This window comes from Crocuta crocuta, unplaced genomic scaffold, assembly GCF_008692635.1.
Source record: "Crocuta crocuta isolate KB4526 unplaced genomic scaffold, BGI_CrCroc_1.0 scaffold131, whole genome shotgun sequence".
In the NCBI taxonomy this organism is placed as follows: Eukaryota; Metazoa; Chordata; class Mammalia; order Carnivora; family Hyaenidae; genus Crocuta; species Crocuta crocuta.
Window position 1 is genome coordinate 17,989,705 of NW_027528977.1, and position 21,571 is coordinate 18,011,275.

Consider the following 21,571-nt stretch of genomic DNA (forward strand, 5'->3'; position numbering starts at 1 on the left):
AACGTGCCTTACAATGTTCATTCCCAATCTACTGTGGCCAAACTGAAATAACACAGATGCCGTATGAGGAGGTGGAAAGGGGGTAGGGGAGGATGTGGGCAGAGCTTTGGGACAAGATGTGAACCCTCCATATTCTAATATGTGATGGGAACCTCTGATCAACAAACATTTATTAAATGTCTCTGTGAATGGTACTATAGCTGGTACGAAAGGGGATGGAAAGATGAATGAGGCACTGTCTTCATCTTCAAGGAACTTATAGGAACTTATATTTACAGCTTGCTATTCTGCACAGAGATCTAATGTGATGGCTTCCAAGGGGGAAAAAGCAATATCAGGTTTCCTAGGCATGTAGTGAGAAATCGCATATGAACTAAAAGCAGCAACAAAACCAACCAATCATGGAACTCTATACTTTTGCAACTTTCATATAAACCTAAAAGTATTCTAAAATTAAAAGTTTATTAATTAAAAAAAAACTAACCAGCCAAAAGGAAATCATAATGTTTCTTACGTAAAACAAAATGAAAAACAAACCAGAAACATTCTAAAATTTAGTAAATTTAGTAAATCTGTAACACAAGCTCAGCACCTTCTTGTTAAATCAACCATTTCCCGATGAAGATGCCCTATGCTGGCAGCTTTGGGAGCTACATCTCCCAGATAGACAGTCTTCTTTAGGCCTACACAGTGTATCTCAAAATGATTTAGCTGCCAAAGGTCTTAACCCACTTTGCCCTGAGAGCAGAGGCTGAGAAGAATTCTCGTGAATAAGTAGTTTATTTGGGAAGTGATTCTAAGGAGAAGTGAGGGACAGGGTGAAAACAGGACAGGAGGGAGAGCCAATATAAGGAAGAGTGCTAAACTTGGTCACTCCTGTGGGTACCTGGTGATGATGGTGCTGGAACCTTCCCAGGAGCTTTAGGCTGTGCTTCTCAGGATAAAGGTGAGAACCATTTATCATCAGCTTCCTATCCATTGGCTTCAGAACCCACTGATCAAGGTGGCCCCACAGGTGTGGATTCTGGGTTTGCTTACACTTAACTATCTTCATCCTCAAGGGCATTCAGCAACTTATTGTCAGAAAATTCCAGGGGAGGGAAAAGAAGCCAGCATCCTGTGTAAAGTTCACTTAAAGTTCTCCAAGATACATTACAGCAACATTTAAAACCTGGGGATTTTATGGGAAAGCATTCCAGATTTCTCATTTTCTTGAAAAGTTGGGACATCTAGAATACCAGACTTGAATTCTCCAAAGGCACCAAACAGCCAGAGCTGAGAGGCACTACCTGGACATGCATAATCCAAATCGGGACAGTCTCCACCATGAAACACAGTTGAAAATTCAGCTTGCTTCATTCCTTGGTTTTACTGGCATTCTCCTATGAATGTTGGACTTTTCACCCATACTTGAACTATTCCTAGACTTTGTAAGTATTCACAGTGAAAAGCAAGTCAGGACCCACCATTAACACTATCTTTCTTCACTGGCTTCATCTTTCAAAATAAACATAATTTGATTGTGTTTCTTCCAACAGTAGGTTTCAGGTCATGATTACTGCTTTGATGTTGAAGATGTTAAATCCATTGATATAATTAAGTGATTATGCACTACATGCCAAGCCAGATGCTCAAATTAAATCCTCACTTTTAACATTTAACAGAATGTCAGATAAGAAGTAGAAAGGGTAAAAGAATTGGTCCACTTGCTTCTTCTGACTCAGAACAAAGAGGTGGACACTGCCAACCAAGGACCCACAATACCCGGTACACAACCAGCAAATGGTTGCTCATTACTGGTTTGGAAATACTGTGCAATGAGCTCCTAGGTACATGGTATTTATTAAGCAAAGCCCTCTAAGAATTAGGAAGCTCTACTAAAATTAGAATTATGGGCTTTTGAGTGAAAAGTGAAATTATAAGTCACTATGTTAAGCATGAGTCCCTGTATGTTTGCAGTGCTATCAGTTACCAAGAAAATGGTTATACTTTATATAGTTTGTTCAGTTACACTCAACCCTTTGAGATGTTTATATAAAAATACTGATACCTGAGTACAACCCTCCATTGATTCATATTTAATTGGTCCTGGGCAGGGCTTGGGCACGGGAACTTTTCAGAGCTCCCCGAAAGAGTCTAATAAGCTGCCTCCTGGTGCAGAGGCAGAAATGGCAGAGGGCTGTGGCCACATTCACTGTCCCCTCACTGCTCAGCTAAGATAACTCAGCACTTCGCCATAGCCTCCCTGCTGTTCAATCTCAGGGTTTGTGAAGCAGAAAGTGTTAAGTGGGTCATCTCCAGACAGGGCTTTTGCATCACATACAAATGGGGGTCAGAGTGTAAGCATTAACTGAATTGTCACTGCAAACTAAGAAGAACTTGAACCCAAGGCTGTCAGGTGAACAGAGATCTTTTTAAAGTTGATAGTGTCACCTGAATTTGCAGTCACTTGAGAAGACTTTTTTGGGCTATAGATATTCACCCTGAAGTTGACTGGATTTCTTTTTCTTTGAGGACACTAAAAGTAGTATTTCTCCCTTCTGTCAATGTTCCAGCAAACAGATTCATAGAAACATATTTAATCCATTGGAATTACTCTCTAAATAAATTCAACATTTTAGCTCAAAGACCGACAAATAAATTCTGTGCTTTAATTCCCATACATGAAGTGGACTTTACCTGTACAAGGATGAACTGAGAAACACGTATTATACAGTCAAGGTGGCTGTAGACGTGGCAGGATTTAAAAGGAAGTGTTTCAAACTATTTTTAAAATAAAATGCATCCCACTGGGACAGCAACTGCCCAATGCCTGCTATTCATAAATCAGGGTGAACAAAGAGAACCTTCACTTTTTGTGGCTCTGGCCAAAGAAAAAGACCTAAAAAGGAAGGAGGATAACAGGTTCAGCTGGGAATACAACAGAGCCCATCTGATTTGCTCTGTTTTTTTTTTTTTTTTTTTTCCTCATTCCCAAAAAGATCATTCTATCTCAGAAAAAAATGCATTAAAGATAATGCTCATTGTAACTTTCGGAAAATACTCCAAAATATTATAAAAGACTGTTGGGCATTATTACATAAGTGTGTGTTGCACTTATTTTTAATATCTTTGCACACACTCAGTATTTGTTCTGATTGCTCCCAGCAGAGATTTATTACTAAAGTAGATCTGACTTGAGGTTGAGTGGAAAGGAAAGCAGTCAGTGCAGGAGGAATATTGAGTATCTTGGTGCAAGGGAGTTTGGCTGCAGCAGAGAGAGAGAAAGAGGGCTTGTGAGATATGCATGCCAATTAAAGTGCTCAAGAAATGAACATGAATTCATTTTGGGTACACACCAGCCTCCTCCTCTTCATAGGTCCCTGGGGATGCTTCTGGAATTGCCAGAGCTGAAAATTAAATTATAAACCTAAAACATGACACTGAAAATGTAATGTCTCCTTTGATAATATCACTGTGATGATTCATCAGTGGGTGGGGCAGCACCTCTCGGGGACCCAGACTGTAAGGCATGGTGAGTCCGACACTGGCAATTACTCCAGCTCTCCCAGCAGTTTCTCTAAAGATTCCAGGAGGAATTATGTCCTGTCACAGATCACATTACACCAAAGGCCTTCTACACATATGACACAGTAGGTCTCCACAGAGGCATAACCGCAATATGTGCCACCGGCTTGGAAAAGCTGATAGTATTACTGGATCACCAACACCCACAAAAAGCAAATGTTAGTGCAATTCAATATATGTGAGTGTCAGAGTGCACTGCAGACAACTCTTGCAAGCTGGCATTTCACAATGTGGGATTTGATATTGTCATGCTGGACACACAACCCACGTGTTCTAGGTTCTAAGTTCCTTTTCTGAGCTGTGCTATTTTTCTTGGAACAGGAAACAAGCCCCTAATAAGAATAAATTCTCTTGTAGTTTCATCCATGAGTCACAGCACAAAACTGCAGAGCACTTTATCTCCCTATTCACAGGAGTCAGAAATCCACGGGCCGTGTCTGCTGAGTCACCTGTAAGAGGATAATGGTAATAATACCAGCTCATGAAGGGCCACCAGAGTTCAGAAAGCAGAAGTTGCACTGAAGAGGTGGTCCATACATTAAGCCTCGTGTGATGAAAAGATTTGGAATAGGTAGGTATGTATTCTACAAAGAAGAAATGGACATAGGAAGGTACACACTATTTTTGCTATCACTAGAGCCTTTGGGAGCTGGGTATATAAAGTCAAGGACTAAAGAAGAGAACTAGTATGAGACAAAAGGCAAGAGACGTGGCCTGTGGCATACGGGGATGTGAATGGGCTGGCTACAGGCACTCAATTCAAAATTTCTAAAGCAATGTATGAGCCCAGCTAAATATATCTAGGGGTTAAGTATGCCTGCGTGCATTAACTTTGTGATCTCTGATTTAGGAGTTAAAAAGTGCTCCCAACTCTGAGTAGGGAAGTGGGAAATAAAACTAGTACCGTTTTATTTATTTATGCCTGGAATAGTCAGTGAGGTTTGGACTGAGTAAAGGATGCAAAGTAAGTTTTTCTTTTTCCCCACTCTCTTTGGACAGACTCTGAAACAGGCTCCAGGCTCTGAGCTGGCTGTCAGCACAGAGCCCGACGTGGGGCTCAAACCCACGAACCGCGAGATCATGACCTAAGAGAAAGTCGGACGCTTAACCGACTAAGCCACCCAGGCGCCCCAATGTTCTTCTTTTTTGTGCCCATTGATTAGCTGTGTTCCCACGTGAGCTTCTTATTTTTTCTTGTGCATTTTTCCTGGATGATCACATTGAGTCCCATGAAAATTACTAGCTGTCAACTCCTAAATCTCTATCCAGCTCAAATCTCTCAGCAGAATTTAGAGCTGTACATTCAACTGCCTATTAGGCAGCTATACATTCATGGCCTACGGGCACCTCCAACTCAAAAGGTTCACAAGTGCACATACTAACTTCACCCACAAACCAGCTCATCCTCTGTTTAAAAACCCCAGTGGTTAGTACTAACATTTGGACAGTTGCCATAACCAGAGACTTGAGTCCTTGAATCTTCTTCTCTCCCTCACCTTGCTTATTCCATCAGTTGCCAGAAAGTATTGATCTTACATTCTAAACATCCTCAGCTTTGCTAGTCAATTTACCAGTTGTCAAGATTAAAATACACATCTACTTGCACACAAACATATACCCTTCCCCCCCCCCCGCATGCTATGAGTTTTTGATTTATTTAGCCAGTGATAGAGAACAAATAAGGTATTATGGTCATGTGGGAAAGGGGTGGATAAAGCATAATGTTTTTTTTTCTGTATTTTACTTGCACTGTGTCCATTTGAGGTGGTCTGTTGCTGATGCTACTCTGCATAGGCAGGCATCGAAAAAGGCTGAGGGGAAAAACATCCAAATTATTTTAACAATGTTACATTTTTATCCTTAGCTTTGTATAACCATTCCAGGAGAATTTGAACTAACAATCTATGCACTTACATTTAAGGGCTTATTTACAAACATTGACCTTTCCTGGATCTTTAAGTAAATTCAGCATCAAAAAGGTAATATTCTCTTTGCAGGAGAAGAAAGCAGTCAATGCCCAAGAGTCGCTGAACAATACAGCCACCTTTACTTTTACAGTGTCCTTAAAAGTCCACAATCTTTGTGGCACAACATTTTTCGAACCATCTCCATTACTCCAGTTCAGACTGCTAAACTCCCTTGCCTCCATGAAACACACTCTTCTAATCCACCTCGCTGAGCATGTGGTCTCCTTGCAATATATTCTATAAACAGATGCCAGCATTAATTCCCCAAAAAGCCTTTGTGACCCAGTTTTACCCTCCCACTCTAGATCCTTAGACCCCACTCTACATTCAGCTAATCTGAACTTTTAGATTCTTGGAACGACCACACTTTGTCATCTATGGACCTTTGCATATGCCTTATCTTTTGGCTGAAAACTCCTTGCCATTCTGATCATCTAACTCCTTATACTTCAAGTGTATGAAAGGATGTCATAATTTGTGACATTTCTGAAGCACAATTCTGGGTGAGATGCCTCTCCAGAACCACACACTATCTTCTTTTATGGTGATTATCAGAAGTACCTAGTTACATGTCTATTATATTTTTCTTCTTTAAGACTGCCAAGCTTTGTGTGATGACGGCTTATGTTTGCTTTATTCACTGCTATATTCTATAACCTAACACAGTTGCCCCATGGGTACCCCAAAATATATTTGATTTAATTTGAGTCAAAGGGCAAAAACAGGGAGATGTTTTAGAAATTTAATACTATCTATGAAACTAAAAAAAAAAAAAAAAAAAAAAAAAAAAAGAAAGAAAAGAAAAAAAAAGTGCAGGGCAAGGCCTAAGGGTAGGAGGCAATTTAAATGGTGATGTTATTTTCCGGTCTTGAAATCTTGGAAGCTTAACATGGAATCAGGAACTTAGACAAAAGGATAAATTAAGAAAAAAATAACTGCCATAATCTGGTGAGCATCAATATAAAGAAAAAAAAGAGTCTTCTTAGAAGACCAAAATGTAAGAGCTATGAAACCAGTTCCCAATAGCTATGATATAAAAATGGAAACAGATTTTGAAGAAAAGACATTTAAGTTTATTACTGGACTATTTCAAAAGACATGATCAGTTAGACAAGTAGAAATGGAGGTTGGAAAGACCATTTATCTTAGACTTGAGCATCAGAGGGTAGGCAGCAACTGTTATGAGGCCAGTTAGTATTCCTTACCCACTTCTGGCGTCAGAATCTGTCTTTCCTATTTGGAATTCATTCCACCAGGTTTAGGAGGCACTTACCATAAACTATCCCCAAACACAAAGTAGGCCTAAGTCTAAGACATGGCCAAGTGAATTCAGAGTGATAGAGGCATCAGCATGTGCCCGATTTACGTGAATCTCTTTCCAGTGACATTACAGATGGTAAAGAATAGGAGATTAGGATTATCACCAGACATCATCAAATAAATACCTCCAAAGAATAAAGCCAAGTACAGAGAATGAGAAATAAGAGATGGTACATGTAAGCATTGTTAAATTCTCCAGTGATATAAGACAAAGCATCATATTTTTTGCATAAGCTCATTTCAGTCAGACTACTATCTTACTTTCACTTGTAACTGAAAAAGCCTTGCAGAGTAGAAACAGTGAATGTTGAAATGATATGAACTAGACTGTTATAGAGAAAGTGCCATAGAAAAGAAACAGTGAAGGGCAAGGGTCAAAGTGGACAATTACTACAGAAAAAGAGTAAAGAAAGAAATACAATTCAGAAAAAGTTAGATCTAAAGCTGAATGCAGAGTTGACAATAGAGACTTGCTTAAAGGAGAATAATTGGGCAAACATAAAGATTATAGTTTGAAAAATATAGATTTAATACTAGAAGAGCAGTGACTACAACAAAGAAAATCCAGAGGAGACTGAATCACTAGCTGACAAGGACTCCAAATTATTACCCATACAGTGATAAGAATGGATTAATTTTCTCTAGAGTTTATATGGATAAAGTCTACTCTTAATTAAACCCAGCCCTAAAATTTACATTTATTTATATGCCATAAAATGAATATCATTTAAAAAAAAGTTTGTATCCAATGACACTGCCTTAGAGCATTTTTCTTTCTTTCTTTTCCTTTCTTTACTTATAAAATTGTTTGACTAGCAACTCTCTTACAGTGTGATGGCATCAGCTGACATTTGTTAGATGGTAGCTTTCCGTCCTTTCTAAAAATAAGGAAATAATGTGTGAGTTATGTTCATCTTTGGTAGCAAAAGGTATGGCACAAAGGGAGTCAAATATACTCTATCAATAACTGGAAGAACATTTCTGGATTTGAAACTGTCAGAGTTCTTGCAAGTCATAAAAATCAAATCTGAGGCGAAAAACATTTCTCGTGCATAAAATATTATGAGAGGTGGAGAGCAGATGATGACCATTTTGTTGGCAAAAGGCTTAAAATGACAATAATGATAACCACCAGCATGTATTCAGCACCTATTAAAATACAGGCAGCATCCATAGCATGATGAATGATCATTAAAAAAAAAAATGATCCCAATGATCTCAGTCTATAATGGTGAGAACTTTTACACAAGGGGAAAATGAGATTTACAGAGTCCACGTTCTAGAATTGAATCAAGCTGACACTAATAGAACCCATCAGTACTGGGATACAGTTGAGCTCTGGGTCTGCATTCTTAACTGCTTTCCCCTATGCCTCTCAAAGGAAGCAAAAAGGGGTCAAGTTAGCCAGCAAGAAGGCAATGGATCATATTACACTGAAAGGTTATAGATTCTCTCTTCTTAAAAAACAAACGAACAAAAGCAAAACAACAACAACATTAAAAAATACAGCCAAAGAATAAGAAGCAGCATGTTATTCTCAGCTCAGTTTGTAAAAAGAAGTTTTTCTGTCTAGAGGTGGCAGAATAAATGAATAAATTAAAAGCAATATTTTCAAGGTACTTTTTAACCTTCCAGATACTGACCTGACAAACTTCTGAACTTCATTAAAACTTAAAACATGTTTTCTGTAGGTAAAGGGCTAAGGTTTTCAAAACAGAATCGTTTTAATTGTTGTTTTGCGTGCAGTGGAAAAATAACTATTTTAAGACAATAGTATACACAGAAATGCTCACAGGTTTCCCGAGTATTTCAGCAACTCTTATATACATTGACTGAATGAATTCAGGTAACACTTTAGCTTACTAGTGAGTTTTTAACTCATTAACAAAGGTTAAATTTATGCTATGCCAAATTAGAGAGTAAAATAATTTGCCCAAATTATTTTAAAGATCACAAGAATGAAAATTGGCTTATAAAATACCAAAATCAAACCTAGCCTAAAATGTGTATGTGTGTATGCCTTTATGTATTTTTTATGTGCATCAAAATGTAGGTGAAAGTGATTTCTGTGCTAGAACTGATTGAGGGAACTGATGGAAGTATATTTTCAAAAATCCAATCTTCCCCCAGTTCTTTCTTCAACCTTGACCCAAAGAGACAGCCCGAGGTACAGAGAAAGAATTCAATCTCGGCCCCCTCTCAAGAGACTTGAGAGCTACTAACTGGAAAGAAAGGCTTTTTGAGCCACGAGAAGCCTGGCTGAACTCTCTGGCCCACTGGGCCTTGCCTAGCACTGAAACCAGTCAGTTCTGCTTACCTGAGCAATATCATTTAGATAGCAACACCTTTCTTGGTTAGTGTTCCAGGTTGAGAGGTTGTGCGAAGAGGTGATGACTATAGGGGAGGGCCAAGAATCTGTGCTGACAGCCTAGCACACATTCTGACAGCAGGAACTTTTTCCTAAAGTGGTAGTAGAGAGCTAGTGTAGGTGGGCACACTCACAAAGAATTTGGGAGAGCTGTGGAAATGGAGGCAAATGGGTGAGAATAGGAATATGGATCATCAGGGCTGGTTGTCTTGCTCATTATATACTCAATCAATGTTAGCAGTTGTAGTTCCTATAGTAAGAAATGTTTAAAGGTGTTGATATTTAAAAGCTTTATCAACTGAACTTCATAGCCTTTGACTTAGGCTTTAATGTCTTGTTTTTGTTGATTTATTTACTTACTTGGGAGGTGATCAAACAGAGTGGCTCAAGTTCCAAACAGAGCTCTTGAATCCAACTTCCTGGATTTAAAACCTGTCTTCATCAATTCCTACATTTGTGACCTTGGATTGATTTATTTAACCTCTCCATGCCTCAGTTTCCACATTCATGAAAAAGGAGATACTAATAGAACCCACTTGACAACATTGTTTTGAACGTTATCTGAATCAATATAAGTAACATAATCAGACTGACACCTAACATATAAAAAGTGCTCAGTGAACATTAGCCATTATTCTTTTGTTGTTCTTGTTGATCATGTTTAATACAGCTGAAAATGGTGTACGTATCCCAGTGAGATATAGAATGTGAACCAGAGTCTCAGGCAGATAAACAGGCAAAGCAGAGTTTGAGTCTAACTTTAGGCTCCCAAGCCCTGGGGGAATGTCTTTTGTGTCATGCTGCTCTACACCCTAACTTCAGGGTCCCAAAGAACAAGCTCATACAATCTGCTTGGGCACTTGGCTGACCTTCATTATTCAAAGAGGCATCTATTTCACAGGTTAGACTGGGGCTAGGTCTAGCCAGGGATCAGACCACTGGTCAGTTTTGTCAGGTGCATTAACTCTCAGACCACTAAGGTGCTATTCAGTGCAGAATTAGTCATTTATTGTGCTCGCTTCGGCAGCACATATACTAGAATTAGTCATTTATTAATTACTAATTACTCCAATGGCCATAGACCTAAAGTCAGCAATTTTCACCCTTCACACCAGGAGGATCCAGAATAATAGAGGTCAGGCAGGTAATTTGCATTGTCTCTCTTTAGGAGCAGAGGCTGATTCTGTGCTGAAAGCAAGCAAAGAAGGTATAATTTGATGGGAGCTTCCATAAGCTTCTCATGGGAACACCTATCCTATCTCTCCTGCTGGGATCTGGCAGCTTCTCGCATTTGATACTTGCAGATACTTGCAGTAAAACTGGACAGGGTCTGACCCTGGCACCACATCACTTTTACTAGCTGGCAATTCTTTTCCACTCTGAGCATCGGAAGATCATCCAACTGTGTTTGCCAAACTTGCCTGAATGTGAGAAGCATGTTTGTTTTATGATCAGTGTCTTGGGTTTTAAATAAGAATACTACAGGAGATGATCCTGCCATGATCCTTGCTAATGTATCTCTAGGCTAATAAGTTCTGAAATGATCCTGCTCTTTGATTTCATGAATAAGAAAATAAAATGGGAAATGCATGACATTTAAAAATTATTGTTATTGCTGAGAGTAAAATGTATTTTAACCCTCTCTGTAGTGGCTAAGTTTCACGTTGAATGTGATGCTTGCCAGATTGTATCTCCTGTTTTTCCTCTCTTTAAATATGTGCTTATTTACTTCCTGAGTTCAATTTTAGAACCCATCAAAGTAGATCCACTCAGACTCTGACTACATTTTCATGCATAAATTCATAGATGTCTTCAGAAGGAATTGCACTTGCATATGCAAATACTTTCCAATGCCTTTTCATTTCTACTTTTGGCCTGCACAGTTTTTAATTCATGCAAACACATTACACAAACAAATATGGGCTCAATAACAACACACGGCATGTGTGAATTGTTAATTGCAAAGCTATGAGTTTGATATGGCCAAGCAACTTCCATTATTATCAATGGAGGGGAACAAGATTAAACAGGAAGAATAAAGGTATATTTGAACATAAAATCCCAAGCATTTGATTTCATTTTATGTAAATATTAATAAGGAAAAAGGTGACAGGACAATCCACAATTCAACAATAATCTAGGATCTACAGCTTAGTGCACAATGATCCAGAAACCAGGATGCACCTTTAATGGGACTTAGGAGAAAGGGTCTACATTTCAGCACAGAATCATAAGAAACAAGAATGTATGCAGTAATACTGTAAATAAAACCAAAAATATAGCAGAAAATGAAAGGCTTTCAACCATGCTGAACATGTATCACCTTTCAGAATATTTGGGTTTTGTATTACTGATGCTCTTGGAAATAACAAATAAGGGTCCTATTATTTTATATTGGAAATTTGAACACTCCCTTAATTAATTAAGCTGTGATTCTTCCTATTTTCCCCCAATTCACACTTATGCACTTTGGGGTCAGAAGAGTACTTAGTGAAGTAAAACATTTGAAGAAGTTACTCACAGATCAAAAACATGTGATACAGAGCAATTTTCAAGTAATTCTCCCTTGTTTGAAGTGTGTTTTATTTACAGGAAGATAACACAGAATATGAGAATGAGCATTAAATAAAAATTATATCCTGAAAAGTCTACAATTGCAGTGAAAATACAATTTTAACTGTTTCTCTGCTGAATTTTTAAATATCCTGTTAAATATAAAAGCTGGAGGTAAACTAAACTGGGAGCATATGAGAACATGGTTTTTAGAATAACCACTGGATTACCTATGTGTGTGTTCGTGTTATGTATGTATTTACGTATATTTGTGCGAGTATACGTGTGTAACAGAAAATACATATGCATGGTGTTTTCTACCAGGAACAGAATTCAAAGCTGCTATCAACTGAATGTTTGTGACACACACGCACCCCAAATTCTTATAATGAAACCTAATCCCCAATGGTATTTGGAGGTGGGGCTTTTGGGAGGTGATTGAGTCATGAGGGTAGAACCCTTATGAATCGGCTTAGTGCCCTTATAAAAGATGACCCAGAGAACTCCCCCTGCCCTCTTCAGCTATGTGAGGGGACAAGAAAAGATAGCTGTCAATGAACCAGGAAGCTAGTTCTCACCAGACAACTCAATATGCTAGCACATTTATCTTGGACTTCCTAGCCTTCAGAAGTATACAAAATAAATTTCTATTGTTTATAAGCTACCAGTTTATGATATTTGTTACAGCAGCCTGAAAGAACGAAGACAAAAGCTAAAATATCTCATGAGGAGTAAAAATTAACTGTAATATTCACTAACAGGAACATGAACCAAGAAAAAAAGAATCAGTGCTATAAACAATGATGCTATAACCTAGCAGGCAGGGCATCCACCATTGGTAGTGGTCTAGTGAACCTCCCTAGCGCATTCACTATATTTTTGTGCATTCACTTGCAATTTTGCTAAGCTGTTAATGTAAATCACACACAACAAGGCTGGTACACAAAGCACAAGACATGGAGCTGGTGAGTCAATGTAGCCATACTGCCTCTCAGCACTGTTTATGCGTTAGTCTACATGTCCATACATTTACAGCAACCCCTGACAAGTGATGACAAACTTCCTCATGGATATTGGATATGAAGAGAATGCCAACTGTTAGCACTTGAGAAAAATATTCTCCTCCCCTAAGAAATAAAAATACTGTAAGAAAAATAAGTTTTGGTATAAGTAGCAGGGAGAATTACATCTGTGGAACTGGTTAAATAACATAAATCAGTTCACCTATGCTCTGAAACACAGAAAGGCAAATACATAACTCAAAACTGATGCCACATTTGAGGTGGAAAGAAATTATATATTACACAGGATAGGGGAGTTTTGAATATGTTACAATCAATTTACCATTTGTTCAAACGGAATCTGAGAAGTTCAATGTGTAAAACTGTAGAAATTTGAGCTCTTGGAGGCTTGTATGGGGGGTTCAAGAGAAAAAAAACACAACAGTTTAAAAACCACAGCTAATTTTCTTTTCCTCAAGACAGGGATTTAGAATGGACTTAGGACTACCCCTTACGGAGCCAAGGGTTTCCTATACCTTATTACATCTATCAAAACCTGCTATTGTGCAGCTCCAAAGCAACCACCAAATTGTCAAGGGATACAGTGTCCAGGACAAAAAAGGCACTTGTAATTCCCACAGGATTCTGATATGGGTCGATGAAAGGATTGTTTTCTTACACTAAACTCTAACCGGGAGATGATGCTGGCAGGCTTTGCTTCCAGTTTTTACCAACCTCAGGGATTGACACACAGCGCTACAAGTCAAAAATGCAAGGCAGAGCAGAGCAAGTCAGTGGCGTAAGCTCCACATACCTTGTCTTGGAAACTCATCTGACTCCCGGTGAACGAGGTCTGTGACTCGGTTTCCATAGTGCATCCTGCTGTCGTGGTCATAGGCCTTCAGAGTCTCACTGGAGCTGTAGGACTTTTGTGTGGGCACGCGGCAGTCTTCGCTGTCCAGGGAGGAACTTGTGTAGCGGCACTCTTTGCCACACCGTCCCCTGGTCAGGGAGCGATGTCGTCTGTCCTTTACATCCATTATTCTGGATCCGGCAGACAGCCGATGCTTTCAGAAAAGGGAGGCCTAGGTTTTGGTACTTTTCACTTGGCCACCTAAAAACATCAAAGGAAAACAACAAGATTGTGATTATAAGAAATGCTGCCTTCAGTTTTGACTCATGCTCTGACTTAGATAAAAACATAAAAAGGAAATGTGGTCAGACTGCACAATCTCTTTTTGCAGATGTTTAATGTATACTTAAATAATCAGCCTAAATAGAATGACTTGATACAGTAAATTAATTATTTTGCTGTTTAATACATTTTGAGAAAAAATAGCAAAATAACTCATGTTTTGATTTTCCTGTATGAATACAGATGACATGATAAGTGTCATTACTGCAAGATTTTACTATGAAGCGGTTCAAAGCAAAATTGATTTTACCCATCTTTAATTACATTCTCCTTTTGCTAGAGAGGGGTTTGGGTAAAGCAAATATGAACATAAAATAAGTAAAAGAAAGGTGTATAAGGCATAAATACATGCTCCTGAAGCTTTGTAATGGCACCAAGTCACATGCGACTAATATAAAATTGCCTAGTTGGGTCTGAAAAAAGTAACAAAAGCCATTCTTCACATGCAAACAATACTCCTCTGATTTCCTTAATGAATCTTCAGCAAACTCCTAATCAGGTTTCTTTGTCGTGCAAAACTGTATCTTGAACACACTTGGTCCCTCCCTTCCCTAGTCACCTACCAACAGAGATCCTGCTCACAAGAGGCCTAACTGATACAACCACCTAATCATCAACCTCTTCACTACTGGGATATCCACTGCTAGAAAGAAAAACGGGGAAGAGCACTGAATGCAATAGATAAGCTGATGACAAGGAACCTCTTTAACATATGAACTGGCAACCAGAAAGCCCCCTCAGTCTGTCACTTGACACCCTTAGAGTGAAAGTGTATGCCAAACGTCCTCAGAAAACACTAGCCTTCTGCCTGGCAAATATGACAACATCGCTTAGATGCTCCAAAGTTTCAAATGATAGGCTCTTACTGATTTCACTGGCCATGCAAAATAGCATGGACCATAGGGTGAGGGCCTGGACAGAATGGACAAATACAAAATTTAATTAAAATAGGAAATACAACCCAGAGCCAGCATAATGATTTTTCTCCAGGCTACTGTTGCTCACTGCCTCCTCAATATGTCAGAAAATGCTCAGTGAACAGATCTGTAGTTTTGAACCCCCTTGCTCTTCTTTGGCCACTTACCACATTGTAATGGGATGCCTATTTATGCCAAAGAACTTGACTCTATGCACAGTAATGTGCATGGCATCTGTCCCAGGACAGCAGAAGCTGAGTTATCCTTCTCTTGTCTTTTTACACTAAGAGTCCCTTTCGGATTTCATGAAGCCTCCTACTTTATATTATTTATATACTTTATCAAATACTGCCTGTTATCATGGACAATTTTGTTTGAAAATTGGGACTTAAAAAGAGAGTACACCTGTTGTGAACACCAAGCACAATGGTGTTGCTGCCACAATCACTCATAAGAAAGCTAATCCTTAGTTTCCTGGAGCCTACAGTTCCTGACCCAGGAAGCTGAGAAGCACCTTTGAGAGTTACCTGTCAAGACCCCAGGACCTGCGTGAAGGACACAAATACGCAATGTTGGCATGGAAGTTTTTGCTGCTGTGTTGGCCAATCCAAATACCTTAACATTAATGTAATTTCTGGATGCCAAAACCACCTTCCCTAGTTTATAACATGTGATTTCAGCACTTTGGAGTTCATATTACAGGCTGGTTAAGAGATGACCATTGAAGTCTTGATTGGATGCAAATCTTATCATTGCAACTGACTACCCAGAGCTTTTGTAAAATTACTCGTGAACTTTTAAGTTCAATTTCTCAACCTGTTAATATGGAGAATAACAGAATTTGTTTCCTAAAGCTGTCATAAAAATTAAAACAAATACTGTGGTCCAAATATGCTAATACATGCTAGGGACTCTATAAGAAGTAGTTATTATTTTTCCCCTCTGAATAATTATTGTTTTTGTTAGCTAATTACTTATAGACTTGCATAAGACAAAGGGTGGCAATAATAATATAAATCCCTAAAATTCGAAGCTCTAATTAGAAATATCAATACTTGAACTGCACACAAATAAAAGACCTTTAGCACCTATTAAAAGTATGTAAGACTGTGCCTATCAACACTGAGGAGTCACGGTGTTTCTTTGGGAAATTGGCTGTTTCGAGTGAATTTTATAATTTCTCTCTCTTGCTTCACTGTATTTTTTTTTTTTTTTTTTTTTTTTTTTTTTTTTTTGTGTTTCCTACNTTTTTTTTTTTACTTTTTAATGTTTTTGGTGTTCCTGACTCATGAAATCCTATCTTCTCTAATTTGTATCATGCTTTGGAAAGTGGGCTGACTTTCTGTATGCGGGTATGTGATTGTATTTTATATATTAAAAAAAATCATGTTATAAGTGGTAGCCTAAAGGCTTAAGACCTATTCATAATATACAAGAACTTTAGTGGATGGACCTTTTGACATTTGGTTGTCCAGTGATCTATTCCTGCTGAATTCCTCTTTCTTGGCTATTTTCTTGTTAAGTTTGTTAGCAATGCCATCTCTGGACAAATGATAGAAATTTATATATAATGAGGTAAAAAAAAATAGCAAATCTTGCAAGAGAAAACTAATTTCTTAATGAACTTAGCTGACTACACAGATTGTTGGCCAATAGACATTTGGCACTCAGCCTGCCTTTATTTATTTTTGAGAGAGAGAGACAGAGAGAGACAGAGTCCTTCTCAGGGGAGAAGCAGAGAGACAGGGAGGCACAGAATCTGAAGCAAATTCCAGGTTCCAAGCTGTCAGCACAGAGACTGATGTAGGGTTCAAACCCATGAGCTGCAGGATCATGACCTGAGCTGAAGTTGGACACTTAACCAACTGAGTTACCCACGCTCCCTGAGCCGGCCTGTTATTTAAAAATTAGTTTTCAAGTTTTAAAAAGATGAAACAGGAGAATTTATATTATAATCTGGATTTCCTGCTAATCATGAAAATTTGGGCAGTCTAGAAATCTCTGCTTCCAGAAAGATGTAATAAACATAGTTTATCTATTCCTCCCACTAGGTACAACAAAAACCCCTGTATAAATAAATATATAAATATAAGAAGAATATGAAAGCAAAAAGAGGAGGAAGCCCAACGAGGGCCCTCAGAACCCATGAATAATACTGTGGAGAGTTTCTGAGATTTCTTTTTGCTCTGTGTATCCCAGACTTGGAGCTAAAGATACTGGCAACTCAGAAACATCAATAGGCACAGACAACAAAAGCCCCAACAGAATCAGTTTGCCTCTCGCCAAAGGATTAACAAAGAGGAGTCTAACAGAAAAGAAAATGTTTAGACAGAACCACTTGCCTCTGGCCAAACAACATGGACAACACAGTTGTCCCAGTTCCACCACCAGGAGCAAAAGCCAGAGGAAGAGCCTAGATTTCCACAATGCTGAGATGACAAAGCATCCTAATGTCAAACAATGCTTTCAGAAACGCTAAGAAGGGAACCAGGATTTTCAGCCCTTCCAAAAAATAATGAGGCCATCCTCTCCTCCTAGGGAGCCTGGCATTCCATCCCCACTGAGAGTAGTAAGATGCCAGTCTCCTCGGCTGGAGTGGTAGAGGAGGAGGCCTCGTGGAGAGTTAGGACTTTCACTATCTCCAGCGGTAATTAGTCCTTCTGTCTCTTTTTGGTAGTTGTTAGTGTCACTTGATATGGATAACAGTGGAATAATAAGGAGTAATAAGGCATTTCTATTCCCTACCACCAAGGGAAGTATCAGTAGGAGCCAGAACTCCTCCATTCCCTCCCCATCCAACAGCTTCTAATAAGGAGCCCCTTGCCCTTGGGTATTGGCAGAGACTGAGTGAGGAACCAGGACTTTTATTCCAATCTAGCAGTCATGTGGTGGGATCTCTCTGCTGACAGAGCAGTGTCAGAGGAAACCAATGAAAACAGCAAACTTAAGTAAGACATAGGATCTCATAACATGATACCCCCAAATGTGTAGATTTTGACAAAAAGCAAAAACAACCCATTATATGAAGAACTAAAAAGATCTTAGATGAAGGAAAAAAGCAATAGATGCCGACACTGAGATGACAAGACATTGGAATTATTTGACACAGATTTTAAAACAGCCATCATAATACTCTTCAGTGAGCAATTACAGACACACACAACTGAAAAAAAGAGACTCAAAAAAGACAAGACATGTCAAGAAATGAATAGAAGATAAAAAAGAGACTCTAATGGAAATTTTTAGAACTAAACAATTAGAAATTTTTTAGAATTATTATTATTATTAAATTATCTAAATAGATTTAGTAGATGGGCTCAAGAGCAGAATGGAAGGATAAAAGAAAGAATGAGGGAACATGAAAACTGGACAATGGAAATTACTCAAACTATACTACAGATTAAAAAATAGCCTACAGAAAAAATGCAAAGAGAATGAGGGACCTGTAGACCTACTGTTTATGTCAGAGTCTTGCTATGAAAGGAGAAAAAGAGAGGTCTGAGAAAATGCTGAAATAGCAGATAAATACATACAAATTTGCAAAAGACACAAAGCTACACATTCAAGAGGATGAACAAACACCAAAGAGAATAAATCCAAATACATCCATATGAATACATATCATAGTTAAACTTCAGAAAGTTTAAGACAAAGAAAATTTTGAAAGCAGTGAAAGAAAAATGACATCCAAACCACAGAGCAAAGCAATTTGAATGAAAATGAATTTCTCATCAGAAACCATAAAAAATAGAAAGACATAACACAATGTTTTTCAAATGCTGAAGTTTCAATCCAGAATCTTACAACCAGTAAAGATATCCTTCTAGAATGAAGGAGAAAGCATGGCATCACCGATAAAGAAAAAACTACGATAATTTATCAGTATGATACTGGAACAAAAAATAGACACTTAGATCAAAAGAACAGAATAGAAAATCCAGAAATAAACTCATAATTACACGGTAAATTAAACTTTGACATAGGAGGCAAGAATTGGCAAGGGAAAATAACAGTTCCTGCAACAAATAGTGTTGAGAAAACTAGACAGCTAGTTTTCACACTGGATCACACTGGATCACTTTCTTACCCCATATACAAAAATAAACTCAAAATGTGAGACCTGAAGCCATAAATATGGCTATGAAGAAAGCATAGGCAGTAATTTCTCTGACATTGGCCCCAACGACATCTTACTAGATAAGTCTCCTGACGCAAGGAAAACAAAAGCAAAAACAAACTATCAGGCAGACATTTCTCCAAAGAAGACATAGATGGCCAATAGACACATGAAAAATGCTCAACATCACTCATCATCAGGGAAATGCAAATCAAAACCACAATGAGATATCATCTCATACCTATCAGAAGGGCTAAAATCAAAAACATAAGAAACAAGTGTGGCAAGAATGTGAAGAAAAAGGAATATTTGTGCACTACTGGTGGGAATGAAAACTGGTGCAGCCACGGTGTAAAGCAGTATAAAGGTTCCTCAAAAAATTAAAAACAGAAACACCCCAGTAATCGCACTACTGAATACTTACCCAAAGAATCCAAAACCACTAATTCAAAGAGCTGCATGCACCACATGTTTATTTCAGCATTATTTACAATAGCCAAATGATGGAAGCAACCTAAGTATCATTTGATAGTTGAATGTATAAAGAGTATGTGGTATATATGTATGTATGTGTGTGTATAATATGCATATATGCATGTGTGTGTATATATATACACACATATATACATATATATGTGTATATATATATAATGGAATATTATTCAGCCATAAAAAGAATGAAATCTTGCCATTTGCAACAACACTGCTGATCTAGAGAGTATAATGCTAAGAAAAATAAACCAATCAGAGAAAGACAAATACCATAGCATTTCACTTATATGTGGAATTTCAGAAACAAAACAAATGTGCAAAGGAAAAAGAGAGAGAGAGAGAGAGAGAGAGAAACTGAAAAAAGACTCCTAACTATAGAGAACAAACAGATGGTAAGTGGGAGGAGTGGGTGAAATAGATCAAAGGGATTAAGAGTACACTTATCTTGAGGAGCACTGAGTAATATATGAAATTGTTGAAACACTATATTGCACACCTAAAATGAATTTAACCACTATGTGTTAACTACACTGGAACTCAAATGAATGCATGGCTAAAAAATTTTAAAAATAAAATGCCTGGAAACATTTTAAAAAAATACTAAGATAATTTATCACCAGTGACTTAATTCTGAAAGGATACACAATTAGTTCTCTAAAACAGAAAGGAAACAATGAAAAGAAAAAGTTTAGAAATAATATAAGGAGAAATCGGAAAGAAAAAAACATGGTAAGGAAAATTGTGTAAATCCTATAGATTTTCTACTTTGTTTTTTTTTTTTAAGTTTTTAAAAAAATCTTTATTTAATTTTGAGAGACAGAGAGCAAGTGAGGGAGAGGCAGAAAGAAAGGGAGACACAGAATCTGAAGCAGGCTCCAGCCTCTGAGCTGTCAACACAGAGCCCAATGCGGGGCTCGAACCCACAGACTGCGAGATCATGACCTGAGCCAAAGTCAGACACCCAACCTGAGCCACACAGGCGCCCCATGATTTTCTACTTCGGAGTGTTCCAGATTATTTTTGATGGTAGAAGTAAAAATTATAACACTATCTGATAAGGTTCTAAATGCGCACAGAGGAAATATTTATGAAATTATATTATAAATGGGGAGGGTAAAGTGACATAAAGGGAGGAAGGATTTCCACAATTCACTCAAACCAGTAAAATGATGAAAGTCATTAACTGTGATAAGATATGTAAGTATAATGTAACAACTAAAAACGTTATACAAAGAGATGTACTCAAAAACACTTTAGAAAAATCAATATGGAGTTGTAAAAAACATTCAATACCCACAGGAAAATAGGAAGAAGAAAATAGAGAAGTAAAAAAAATAAAACAAAAGTATAAATAGAAAACAAAACATAAAATGGCACACTCATCCCTGAAATAGCAATAATTCGTATTAAATGGTAAGGAGTCTAAATACACAAATTAAGAGACAGAGGTATGCAGACTAAATTAAAAAATATGACCCAACTCTAGGCTGTAAATAAGAATATCACTTTAAATATAATGGTGTAGGCAATATTGAAAGTAAAACTAAAGAAAAGATATATAATACAAACATTAAAGAAAACAAGAGTGTTTACATTAATGTTATATAATGCAGACTTTACACCAAGAAAAATTAGCAGAGAGAGAAAACAAAATCATAAAATAATGAAAGGATAAATCCTCCAAGAAGAAACAGCATCTCTAAATAGGTGTCTACCAAAAAAAAAAAACCAAATTGTAAAATATGTGAAGTAAAAAATGATAGAACTGTGTAAAAAATTCACAATTACCGTTGGAGACTTCAATACTGGAGTCCCACTGATGGATAAAGCAACTAGACAGAAAATCAAGAAAGAGACAGAAGAATCTACCAGACACTATCACCCAACAGGGTCTACTCAACATTTATAGAATATCCCTCCCAATAACAGCAGAGCATATATACTTTTTAAGATGCCCATGTAATATATATCAAGAGAGAACACAACGTGGGCCATAAGAAAAAACTATAAATTTTAAAAGAATTGAAATAGTACAGAGTATGTTCTCTTAACATAATGAAATCAAACCTGAATC

The 21,571-nt window shown here is 37.7% G+C and overlaps 1 protein-coding gene across 1 annotated transcript in view; it reads right to left on the reverse strand.

Annotated features, from left to right (window-relative positions):
* TENM2 (teneurin transmembrane protein 2) overlaps nucleotides 1-21,571 on the reverse strand; it is a 3,267,991-nt gene that overhangs the window by 938,670 nt on the left and 2,307,750 nt on the right. The window contains exon 14 of the mRNA XM_077757352.1: nucleotides 13,591-13,890. Coding sequence (XP_077613478.1) covers nucleotides 13,591-13,816 — 226 coding nt within the window. The 5' untranslated portion in view covers nucleotides 13,817-13,890. The remainder of the gene's footprint in view (nucleotides 1-13,590; nucleotides 13,891-21,571) is intronic.